This window comes from Stegastes partitus, unplaced genomic scaffold (assembly GCF_000690725.1).
Source record: "Stegastes partitus isolate 25-593 unplaced genomic scaffold, Stegastes_partitus-1.0.2 Scaffold453, whole genome shotgun sequence".
Taxonomy (NCBI): Eukaryota; Metazoa; Chordata; class Actinopteri; family Pomacentridae; genus Stegastes; species Stegastes partitus.
In genome coordinates this window covers 1-12,461 of record NW_007578184.1, presented here as the reverse complement: position 1 = coordinate 12,461, position 12,461 = coordinate 1, and the positions used below count along the sequence as shown (strand labels likewise).

At 41.2% G+C, this 12,461-nt stretch overlaps 1 protein-coding gene across 1 annotated transcript in view; it reads left to right on the top strand.

Moving 5' to 3' along the window:
* The window catches only part of actn3b (actinin alpha 3b), a gene marked incomplete at its 3' end in the record, with an annotated part of 29,546 nt that extends 17,390 nt beyond the window's left edge, over positions 1 to 12,156 (top strand). The window contains exons 2-13 of the mRNA XM_008286404.1: positions 2,846 to 2,960; positions 3,775 to 3,894; positions 4,847 to 4,933; positions 6,090 to 6,177; positions 6,446 to 6,524; positions 7,150 to 7,231; positions 8,209 to 8,294; positions 8,487 to 8,579; positions 9,374 to 9,604; positions 10,036 to 10,183; positions 11,062 to 11,212; positions 12,048 to 12,156. Coding sequence (XP_008284626.1) covers positions 2,846 to 2,960; positions 3,775 to 3,894; positions 4,847 to 4,933; positions 6,090 to 6,177; positions 6,446 to 6,524; positions 7,150 to 7,231; positions 8,209 to 8,294; positions 8,487 to 8,579; positions 9,374 to 9,604; positions 10,036 to 10,183; positions 11,062 to 11,212; positions 12,048 to 12,156 — 1,389 coding nt within the window. The remainder of the gene's footprint in view (positions 1 to 2,845; positions 2,961 to 3,774; positions 3,895 to 4,846; positions 4,934 to 6,089; positions 6,178 to 6,445; positions 6,525 to 7,149; positions 7,232 to 8,208; positions 8,295 to 8,486; positions 8,580 to 9,373; positions 9,605 to 10,035; positions 10,184 to 11,061; positions 11,213 to 12,047) is intronic.
* Positions 12,157 to 12,461: the final 305 nt, after the last annotated feature.

The window sequence follows — 12,461 nt, the reverse complement described above, 5'->3', positions numbered from 1 at the left end:
TGGACAGGCGGCCTCTTCTCCCCTCCAGACCCTTACATCAAATTACACCCGGGCCTGGGCATTCCTCTCACTCCTCTCACTTCTCCACTTTGCTGCTCCTTTGTCTCTTCCTCTTCGACCTTCAACATCAACTTAAATAATGTTTTTGAGGCCGTGACAAAGTAGTTTCTGTCTGAAAGTTGTGGAAATTTAACATATAAGTCAACATATTTCCATGAAACACTGCCAGCAGTAAAACATTTTCACAGTCTGCTGAAGTAAATACAGTCCTGGTGCAATAACATCTATAACAGAGCATCCACATTTGTCAGCATTCTTACAAAACTATAGGTTTGTCTGGATAAAACCTCTAATCTGCACGGTGACTAAAGCTGTTCAACAAACGTGTCCCTCTTAAATGTAAATCAAACTGGAGTTAAGGAATAAAGTGGCATAAAATGGAAACACTCATGCAAATGCCTGTTAATTGTTCCTACTCACTGTACTTTCACTGTGGGCCACTGGCCTTTAAATGCTCCACTGAAGAGGGCAAGACTGGATTACATAATGGAAAGAGCACCATAACTGCCCTGGAAGTTATCACAGAATTTCTTTGTGGCTCCCTTCTTAATATACCAAATGATTTCACAAATGTATGATTGACTTTGTTATTGACTATTTAACAAAATGCTCACCTCAGAAAAACATTTAGAAAAAGAAAGTAAAGAAGGTTTATCACAGGTGGATGCACAATTTGGTGTCAACAAGGTGAAATACGACATTTATGAATTGATTTGCCTTCTTGTCTCAGTTTCACACCAGCTTACTTTCTGTTCAATAGAATACATTGTGCATGGGCACAGTGGGATCAGTGGTGGTCTTCATAAAAGAAAACCAAATCAAGACATTTACAGTTTCCTTTAGTTATGTTCATGATGTTTTCACCCAAATTAGGCAAATGACAGAAAAACTGTCTGAAGCACCTCACAACTATAACCGTTAAAATTATCAATTTATGTAATCATTCATCTATAAAATGTCAGAAAGTGATGAATAAATTCAGTTCACAGCTACACTAGACGGAGTAATTTTCTGTCTTTCATTTCCTTAATTGGGAGTTTGTTCTTTCAGCTTTGGTGTGTTCATGTTGCTTCTTAGTCACAGTATGGAAACAGCAGAGATGCCACAAAGAGATTGCATTGTATTTTATTTCTTATAGCATTTAAACAGCTCTAAAGCATTGCTGTACCCGACTTATTATCAGAACTACTGCTAATAAATAACTCGACACTGACAAAGTTTCTTACCATCAACCAGTCATTTACTTTCGGCCTCCATGTTTGGGCACTTGTGACGTCGTGTGCCACAATTTTCACCATCTTTTCTCGTAGTTGTTCCAACCTGAGTGGGCGTTGACGTGAATTTTCCCAGCAGGGAACCTATTTTTGCTATTATTCCGACACCACATAAATCGGCCGCTGGTGTGGTTTCTCTTCTTCTGTCTCTCTCTCTTTGTCAAATACAACAGTTTCTTTTTCTTCCTTCTCTTTCATTAACTTTACTTTGTCTGCCTCTGGTGCTTCGCCTCTCTGTCCACGTGTGGATGCAGCCGTTAGGCAAGGTTTAAACACACACCCACACACTGTAAAAGGACGTATACATTTTGATTTCTAGATTATCTAATGCGCTCTGTTCTAATGGAAAATTTATGCTCTCACCTACTGAGCACAGACCCTGTTTCATTGCTAATTTATACATCTCTCTCCTTCTATGTCCCAGTGTCTCTCTCTCCTCACTCCACCCACGCTATCATCTGTAGTTAGTTATTCAGCTCATGTACTTATTCTGCTTCTACACCCCCACGTCCTCCAAACCCTGGCAAAGTTTTGGCTCTAGTACACACTCAGACGCCTGGGTTTGAACACACACATCCTATTTTCACATTTAAGCTAAACACCATGAAAGCCTCTCAAAATGCCATTCAGCGATTGATTGAATGGCCTGATGGAACCAATTGAATTGTCCCCTATGTGCACAACTGGCGCCATTAGGCAGTTTTCCAGACAGGCCAAAAGCAAGCACTCAGCGGCTGAGAGCCGTTTACATCACCGTCTAGGTTCTGTCCATTGCGCACAGCACCGTCACCTAATGAAGAGTTTGGTTTCCAAAATGAGGTATCTGGCTTTGGAAAGCACCTGCTCTCGCAAATAGCTCAACACAACACTGAGTTAGGACCAGAAATGCTACTTTCTAGGAGGTACTTTTCCTGGCTTAGACTCATTTTGCTGCACCTGATGATACACCTCGTGTCTGACTGCTTAAGAAGTGGTTGTCACTGAGCCTATACTTAGCAAATGTCACACTCCTGGCTGTGTTTAAAGTAAGTATCTGTTGTAAAATAAAAGACGGCGCTTCACATGTGTAATCTAATTTTTATGTCATTTGACAAATGCCACAGCCACAAGCTACACTTAGAAAAGGACAATAAAGTAACCCAATAATAATCTAAAGTCAGATCCAACTAGATCAAGACCTATGAGTAAACAGCGGCTGTCAAACTGACGTAAATGTCAAAGTGTGACTGTAGCCGCTCACCGTCAGCAGCCGGAGTCACAGCAAGGTCACAAATTGAAGAGGACAGTTCAGGCCTTGCTAAGCAGTTCTGACCCTGGTCTCAAAAGGGAAACGTCAAGCTGAGCGTATATGTATGTGTGTGTGTGTGTGTGTGACGTTTGTTGAAGGATGTTTTTCTAGTTGTGTGTGTGGAGCAGGTAAAGCAACGGTGTGGTTGCCCTCGGCCTCAGCGAACGTATACGTTGGAAAGGTGACGGAGTGACCTCTGTATCTCTCTGTGCTTCTCCCTCAGACCTTCACAGCTTGGTGTAACTCCCACTTGAGGAAGGCCGGGACACAGATTGAGAACATTGAAGAGGATTTCAGAAATGGCCTCAAACTCATGCTGCTGCTGGAGGTCATATCAGGTGGAGCTCACACACACACACACACACACACACACACACATTTGCTGTTTGTTTCCTGAGTCATTCTGGATAATATGCTGTAATAATCTGTACTAAAGGAGATAAAGGTTTGCTGTTTCCTTTCTGTCACCTTCTTTGTAAAGACGAGATGCATGCTGATCAGTTCATACTCCTAAATGATTACAGATTTAATAGCTTTTGGTGTCATTAGCTGTTAAACATTAGCTCTTTTTTTCAGCTTTGTGGTTATTTTCCACAGTTTAATACTTCCCTCATCATTTTATCCATAATCTTTTCTCAGTTATAGTAACATTTTACTCACGTGCATGATTTGAGATACTTCCTATCCAGTGCCACAGATTAGAGAGATGATAAGAATTAACTTTTATTAATTTAAAAAAAAAAACAGAAAGAGGAAAACCACAGTATTTGGAGGTGAAACATGGTACATACTGCAACCTAAATATGACCCAGACTAAAAAAAAAGCTGCGTAAACCTTCATATAAATCTAAATGTTTGGTGTTTTCAATACAGATTATATCCTTATCAAGTAATCTGGAGATAGTTTTTTTGTTTGCTTCATCACTTTTTTATTTCGTATATGAAATGGAAAACAATGATGGACATTTTTCTGCTAAAGCCCAAAACCCAGAAGACTCAATTTAGAATGATATTAAACCGACAAAATCAGCAGATGCTCGCATTTGAACAGCTGGAGGGAGAACGTTTCAACATTTCACTCGACTAATAACTTAAGCAATAGCTGGTAATCGACTACATGAGTAATCTGGTAAATCATTTCCTGTGTTTCAGGCGAGAGGCTGCCCAAACCCGACAAAGGCAAGATGCGTTTCCACAAGATCGCCAACGTGAACAAAGCTCTGGACTTCATCTGCAGCAAGGGGGTCAAGCTGGTGTCTATTGGTGCTGAGGGTGAGAGTCCTGCTCTGACTACCAGCTCCCCTCCTGTTACTCGAGTCCCTCTGCTACCTATTATTCCCCTTTTAATTAATATACCAAGGTCACATACTGTAGTATTTGCATTTCTCTGGCCTACTTCTGAGCACCAGATGGCTGAAATTCACAGCACCAGGAGAATTCAGATGAGTTGGCCGTGACAGGAAAGTAAAGCACACATCGCCCAGGTGGAAACAAACACAATGAATTTAGATTAACTGTAAGTTTCTGTGTTCTTGATCAAGTAAGTTAATTGGAAAACTTTCTGCCATGTTGTTGTCTTGACATTATACATGTGTAAGTGCAGGTTGGCTGGTCAGATTAATCTTTGATAGAGTACAAGAAAAAGCTGAGATGGCATCAACATTACCATATTTAATATTAAATCAGATTAGCACAGTTACAGAGGAACAGCAGCAAACTGAACACTTAAGTAAAAAGATGCTCATGAAGCCGAAAACAGTTTCTGTCAAAGAACAATTACAGTAAAAGAAAAACCAAATGAACATTAACAATCTTATTTTTGTGCTCAGATTTGTCCTCTTACCTCCCCAAAGTTGGCTTCTTAAATTGAGCTGAATCAACTCAGCGGGGTAAATACTCTTCAGTAAAGACTGCTGAGAGTTCGTGATGCTGAGAGATTCGCTCGTGCAACGTTCGCAGCACTTCAAAAGCAGTTTGTGGATTTTTTGTGCGACTTCAATTTTCCTCACTCCAATCGCAGTCAAGATTTATTTTCAGCCTTCAGGCCTCCTTGAAATTCAATTTGTCTCAAAAGCAATAGCTTCAAAAGGCACAAACTTGTTTCAATAGCAAACACAGAACTTGTAACCTCGTGGAATCATCAGTGAGACGCAGGCTTTTAGTCGTCTTTATTCTCATTCCTTGCCGTGACGACTAACACGTGTGTTTGTGTTTGCTCTTGCAGAAATTGTTGACGGTAATGTGAAGATGACTCTTGGTATGATCTGGACCATCATCCTGCGTTTCGCCATCCAGGACATCTCTGTGGAAGGTGTGTGTGGACGTGTTGCATACGCCGACATTGACTTCTGCAGTAGCTGCTCAGAACTCTTAAACGCTCAAAGGAACAGTGACGCTCACAAGGCCACATAAAATAGCGACTTTTTACAAGTTTTACACTTTTGTACAGATTGAATAGATGAGATAAATTCCTGAGTATTTGAGTTGCTCCTGTTTGGGGTTTGTTGCAGAGCCAGGCGAGCTGCTCGAACTAGCAACAGGCTGCAGCTTCATATTTAACAGACAGATATGACGCATCAGTTTTTGCATCTTAACTCCTGGGAAAGAAGTGAATATGTGCATTTTCCAAAATGTCAGACTCTTCTGTTTAACTTCAGAGTGAGTTCAGATGAGGATGAGTAATTATTGAGGCGATTTTTGACAAACATGATGAAGCAGACTGATGGTAATCACCACCATGTGAGCACAGTTCACTTTTGACTTTGTTGATCACAATCTCACACACCAACAAAGTGGAAAAAAAGGTTTTCATACATTTGTTCACACAGAGTTCCACATAACAGCCACATGTGTGATTTGTTGCATCCTTGTGTGCAGTAAATCTTCTTCCATCATCCCCTTCATCCTACAAATTTCCCTGAACTGTAGTTGCACCTCATGTCATTTTTGCCAACCTTCGTGTTGTCAGCAGGTCAGCTCACAATAAATTCTTGTTTATAAAGACGGAGACCTTGCTCACCTTGTCCTTCCTCGTGCCTCTGCCCCCTTTTACCTTCAAGTCATCTTCCTTAACTCTCCTTTTATTGCTCCCGCTCTTCAATATTTTCTGCTGTCACGTAGCTTAATTTCCTTTGCCATCGACCTTGTTCTAACCTCTTATAAACGCCTCTTCTTCCCTTCACTAGTGCAGGAAATTATATCTTTAAAAGACCAGTCAGATGAGTTTGAGAGATAGATTTTATTCCAGCTCTGGATCCTAAACATTTAGCATCGGTTTTGCCGTTTCTTTACAATATTTGAACAGTGTGACGTATCACTCATAGCTCGTCTCCTTTCCCCATTACTCTTTCTTGTATACTTTAGCTGTCCTCAGCGTTATTTCTGCTTCCCGTCCTTATTCAAGAATAATGCTCGAATAAATTGTCTCGTCTCAAATGCTCACCATCTTCCTCCCTCAACTTTTCCAGAGACCTCTGCTAAGGAGGGTCTGCTGCTGTGGTGCCAGAGGAAGACTGCCCCCTACAGGAACGTCAACGTGCAGAACTTCCACATCAGGTGGGTCTGCAATGCCGAACTGTGGCATCAGCAGGGAACTGCAATCACTGGGCTCATATTTCTGTTCTGTGTAAAGTTTACCGCTTCTATCTCCAAGATGTTTTGTCATTGTGTGTCTCCTGTTGAACATTTTGACACCTGCCTGATCCCTCTGTCTCATCAACACCTCTCCACAAAAGTCTTTACTCTACTTCACTGTTCCTGCGTTTCCTCCCTTCTCACTCATGTGCTCTCCTCTGCTTTTCCGCCTCCTCTTCTCTTGGCTCAGTTGGAAGGATGGCCTGGCCTTGTGTGCCCTCATCCACAGACACAGACCTGACCTCATTGACTACTCCAAACTGAGAAAGGTGGCCTGTCCTTTCCTCATTTCTTCTTCTTCTTCTTCTTTTTTATTTTTTTTCTGTGCTGAACTGGTCTGTTTTTGGACTTTCTACTGAATCATGATTCATAGGCTTCTTGCAACTGTTCATTGCTCACATACTGCTTTTTCTCCACCTATTGATGACATAATCTGGTACTTTCCAACACTTAATGTCATACACAATATCTAGCAAATATGATATAGTCTAATAAATAGCCTGCCTGCCAAAATCCATGGCCTTGTAGACCATGTATGAGTATATTATTGAAGACATTGATACAAGTTGAGAGCTGCTACTCTCTAGTTCATCACTTAAAACTACGAGAACAAGTAAAATAAATATTGATTTGTCATGCACTGTTTCTGTTTGGATTAGAAAGGATTTGGAAACAGAAATGGGACCTGCACACTGTTGGAAAATTCTTCTGAAACTTCACAAAACTGAAACATTGTTTTGAGTTTTTTGTGGAGTCATCGGTCCTCCATGCAAATCCCATTTCTGTTTCCTTTTTTTTTTATTTCTGGATCATAGTTTTGTTATCATCAAATTTACACCATAAGGTAGTATGGCGCTAACTGTGCTAATCTACGCTGATTGTGTCTGCCTGTAGGATGACCCCATTGGTAACCTGAACACTGCCTTCGAGGTGGCTGAGAAGTTCCTTGACATCCCCAAGATGCTCGACGCTGAAGGTGAGGCTGTCAAACGAAATCAAATGAAAATGAAACGGCAGTAAAAAAAAAAGACAAAACTGCGCAGTAACTTGTCCCTCTTCCCTCTTTATGCTGACACATAATGACAACTTCCACTGGAGTAAAACACACGATGCCAGATGGTGCAAGGACGAGAGGTCCTTCTTACTTGAAATTCAACCACCTGCATTAAAAAATAAGTGCTTTTGAAACCACTTTAAAAGCATCTATTGAGGCGCTGATGGGTCTGACCTCGGAAATTTGGCTGTTTTTTAGGCAAATGTCCTGAAATGACTCATCAATACAAGCCTTAATCATAATGGTACTTAGTTTATGCTGGCATCAGTCATTTTAGTGAGTCATTTCATTTCCGATTGAAGAACATGGCATTTTAAATTAAGAATATGAGTGCGATTGATTTTTTAAATAATACATCCAGAATAACAAAGCTTCTGTATGGAATACAATATGGACAAGAATAAAGGACAAATGTGGGCTGCAGGGTGGTGCAGTTGGTAGCACTGTTGCCTCGCAGCAACCAGTTCGCGTCCCGGTGGGGGCACTGGAATCTTTCTGCGTGGAGTCTCCATGTTCTCCCCGTGCAGCGTGGGTTCTCTCCGGGTTCTCCGGCTTCCTCCCACACAGTCACACAGTCCAGAAACATGTTGAGGTTAATTGGTGATTCTAAATTGTCCCTAGGTGTGAATGTGAGTGTGCTTGGTTGTCTTTCTCTAAGTGCAGCCCTGTGATAGACTGGTGACCTGTCCAGGTGTCCCCTGCCTTCGCCCTGAGTCCCTAGGGTCCCCTAAGACCCTAGAGAGGATTAAGCGGTGTATAGATAATGGATGGATGGATAAAGGACAAATGTGCTATAATGATAAATGTACTTAGCGGTGCTTGTGAGCTTTACCCGATCAGGGATGTTGTTTTAAAAGATGTTTATAATATTTTGATCTTATCATTTGTTCCACCCTCAGATATCGTGAACACACCCAAGCCTGATGAGAAGGCCATCATGACCTACGTGTCCTGCTTCTACCACGCCTTCGCCGGTGCTGAGCAGGTGTGATAGTGATTTATTTTTATGCTATAGTTATATTTCTGTTCCCTCACTAGACCTTGATGCTTACAGTATAACTAACTGTATAACTGTCAACAAGACAAAACAGCAACCCTTAGCAATAGACGTGAGAGCTGCATGAGTGCTGGTTGTATATTTTCCATATATTAAGTGTTGTTACTCTCCTCCTCTCAGGCTGAGACAGCTGCCAACCGTATCTGCAAGGTGCTGGCCGTCAACCAGGAGAATGAGAAACTGATGGAGGAGTACGAGAAACTGGCCAGCGAGGTGAGAAACCGCTGCAATCAAATACTCCCACGCTCAGTCTGTCCTGCACATCCTCCTCTGCAGCAACGCTTTAATGTTCCCGCAGTTTAAACCTGCTGCTTTTTTTTTTTTTTTTTTTAATCTTTCAGGTCCTCCTACTGACTTCATATGACACAGCTCGAAAATCACTGCAGGAAAAATAGATTTTTCACAGTTTTTTTTTTTTTTTTTTTAATCTTTCAGGTCCTCCTACTGACTTCATATGACACAGCTCGAAAATCACTGCAGGAAAAATAGATTTTTCACAGTTTCACAGTCATAGAAACTTAAAAAGAGCAGCTGAGAGCAATATAGCGTACAATCTCTTACAGGGAAATTTAGACTGTATATTATTAAACGGTAAAGGCAAGAGTTTATTTGTAGGATTCCTTCAAATAAATCAGCAATTAATTGAGCTGCTTCAGTAATGATTTTGATTTGGACATATCAAGGCAGTCTGTCAGCTGTTTACTATCATTAAGGTAAAATGCATCTGCTGCTGGTCATTTTAAATAATAATTATCTTCTTGACAGTTGTTTGGAAATGGTAAAGAAACAGAGTGACATGGGAACAGCTGAAATCTTTCAAATCTAAAATCCAAAGTCGAGCACACTGACGTTTTTACAGACACAAGTTAACCAACATGAACCTGCATCCGCATAAGAGTTCCTCTAAGTAGACAGGCCATGCAAAGAAACAAACGTATGCACTCCACATAAGCCAGATGTTTTGAATGATCTTAGGAGTAATCTTCCCCTTTCCCTGGTTTCTGTAGCTGCTCGAGTGGATCCGCCGCACCATCCCCTGGCTGGAGAACCGCGTGGCCGAGCAGACCATGCGCGCCATGCAGCAGAAGCTGGAGGATTTCCGTGACTACCGTCGCATCCACAAGCCGCCCCGTGTGCAGGAGAAATGTCAGCTGGAGATCAACTTCAACACCCTGCAGACCAAGCTGAGGCTCAGCAACAGGCCCGCCTTCATGCCCTCCGAGGGCAAGATGGTGTCGGTGAGCAGAGCAGATTTATAGCTCACTGTGTTGCAGCACAGCAGCATTGTGGGTTTTCTCGCTTTAGCACCAGTTGAGCGATTACTGTTGGTTTCCTGTTGTTTTCCATCCCTTAAAGCTTGTAAAATACTTCCAAAATAAAACTGGAAAATGTTCATTTCAGTAATACTTTTTGCCAGAAAGCATTTACTGTTGCATTTTAATTGCAAAAGAATATTTCAAGGCTTTTACTTTGTTAATTTATTTCAAATTCTGGTGAACTGTACACAGATATCACATTTTCTGAGGGCAGACACTTCATCATTCACAGTCTACTTTGCTAGAGTTCATTATCATTCAAACACTTAATTTCCTCAAACAAGTTTTAATAAATCAGACAAATATTCTTGTTCTCAGGATGCAGTAACAGTCAAACGTCTCCCTCTCCTCAGGATATTGCTAATGCCTGGAAGGGTCTGGAGCAGGTGGAGAAGGGCTACGAGGAGTGGCTGCTGACCGAGATCCGCCGCCTGGAGAGACTCGACCACCTGGCTGAGAAGTTCAAGCAGAAGTGTGCCATGCACGAGTCCTGGACTGGAGGTAAAGACCAAAGACAGGTTTGATAGATGAAAGAGACATAATGTGCATGGAATGTGTAGGTTTGTAATTATCTGTAGTTGCTTTATTGCCAAAGAAATGCAAATCAGACGGACTATAGACTCCTACAGTGTAATCCTCAGAAACCCAAAAATCTTCCAGCAGGTTTGAAAAGTATGTTCAAGAAAACAGAAACTAAAAACAGAAAGAATAGTCAGATATTCAACTTTTCAACAGTCTTTGAACCACTCATCTGTGCTGTTAGGTCAGAAAATTAACCAAATGTAAGTTTAAAATTGTAATATTTATCAAGATCACTTTATTTTACACGTCATTTTAACATTTGCCAAAAATAAACCGTTTGTTCGAACCAGATTCTGTAAAAAACAAAAAAAATCTGAGACTTTTAAGCTGAACTGCAGGAGACAAGTCTGGACACACATTTAAAGTGTAAGCAGTACAATATGTATAGTTTGTGGACCCACCATTTTTTTCAGTCCTGGTAACAGCTTTGAGCACTTGGTTAAAGTGTTCTGGTGGCTCACTGGATTTCTAGATTTTTTGACAGTACTGCCAGATGAAATAAGAATATTGCCCTCTTGTGGCTTGTTCTCCCTCATCTCACCTCAGTCAACGGTGACTTTACACAATCTAAGGCAACATGCCAAAGAATATTTATTAAAATCAGCTCAAATAATGATGAATAATGTGGTTAGACTATGGAATCTTTTGTTGGGACAATTAAATGCCTTAATGAGTCTTAGAAAAGGAGGATCAGAGGCTGAACTAAAACTAGAGCTGCATACATTTAAAAGCTTGTCATCGTGAGGAGGAACATTTTAAACAGTTTCCACAGTTGACGAGACATCCGTGTGTTTCAGGTAAGGAAGATCTTCTGTCCCAGAAGGATTACGAGTCGGCCTCCCTGATGGAGATCAGAGCCCTGATGAGGAAGCACGAGGCCTTTGAGAGCGACCTCGCCGCTCACCAGGACAGAGTGGAGCAGATCGCTGCCATCGCCCAGGAGCTGAAGTAAGACCAGGATCAGGAGGGGGACACTGGGAACTGTGGAAGTGTGTTAGGAAAACTAGAAGAAATGTTCAGGTCATTGGGAGATGCAGAGAAAAAAGTGAGAGAAAAAAAGGTATTAAGAATGAAGATTATACGAGATGAGGGGCTGATTGCGAAAGAGGCTGAACTGAAGTGTTTCCTGAGTCCTAATGGCCTTGATTAGAGAGATATGTTGAGAGCAGATGAAGCTGTGAACACTGTGAAGAACAAAAGATGCAACAGATGAGTGGAAAGCATTTTAATGAGAGTGATAAAAAGATGAAAGGATGATTCATGAAAGCATAGAAACCTCTGATCTCACAGTTTCCATATTCCTCACCACTCCTCAAGGCTTCTTTCCCCCACAGATAGTCTTGAGCTGATCTCTTTGATGTTATATACAGTATATGAGCAGATCAGCCCCATAAAGCTGAATATGTATGTGTGCCACCGGTAATTTATCATTCAGTACTTCAAAAGCACATATTATGTTCCAGGAGCCAAATGTGCTCAGATGACCCCTTACTTGCAGGAATTGGTAAAAATCATGAATGCACGAAATGGCAGAAACTATTCTAGTCTAGTCTGTGTTCAGAGACTCTGGAAAATGTGATCACTGCAAAAATAATTTCAGTTTCCTGAACTTTGACAGTTTTTTGTGTCCTAATATATCCTTACTGAGTTGACCTTACATTGCTGAGGTTGTTATTTTTTTTCTAGTGAGGTAGAAAGTAAATGAACAACATTGTAAAGTTACCTGAATATTCATGTGAATGGATGAAATGACTAATAGCTGTGGTTTCTAACACTCCGCCAGTGAGCTGGACTACCATGATGCTGCCACAGTCAACGCCCGCTGCCAGGGCATCTGTGACCAGTGGGACAACCTGGGCACCCTGACCCAGAAGAGGAGGGACGCACTGGAGGTAAACCTAAAACACTAGGTTATTGAAACAAAAAGACCCAATATGAAGTCTTTCAAAGGTTGTCTTTAAAATCTGCAAATTCTGACGAATCATTTATTTTAGATATGAAATTGTTCATCCAGTAGACAGTAATCTGGCGACACAGGAACGTATTTAACAAAAAATAAATCATTGGGTTTAATTGTGAAAAAAGTAATACTATAGCATGTCAGTTTTGGCCAAAAAAGTCGCGTCGCATAATTTCCTGAAAACGCATCAGGATGTAGTATATAGTGCAAATAGTGTAATGCATGTGGTAGAAAACC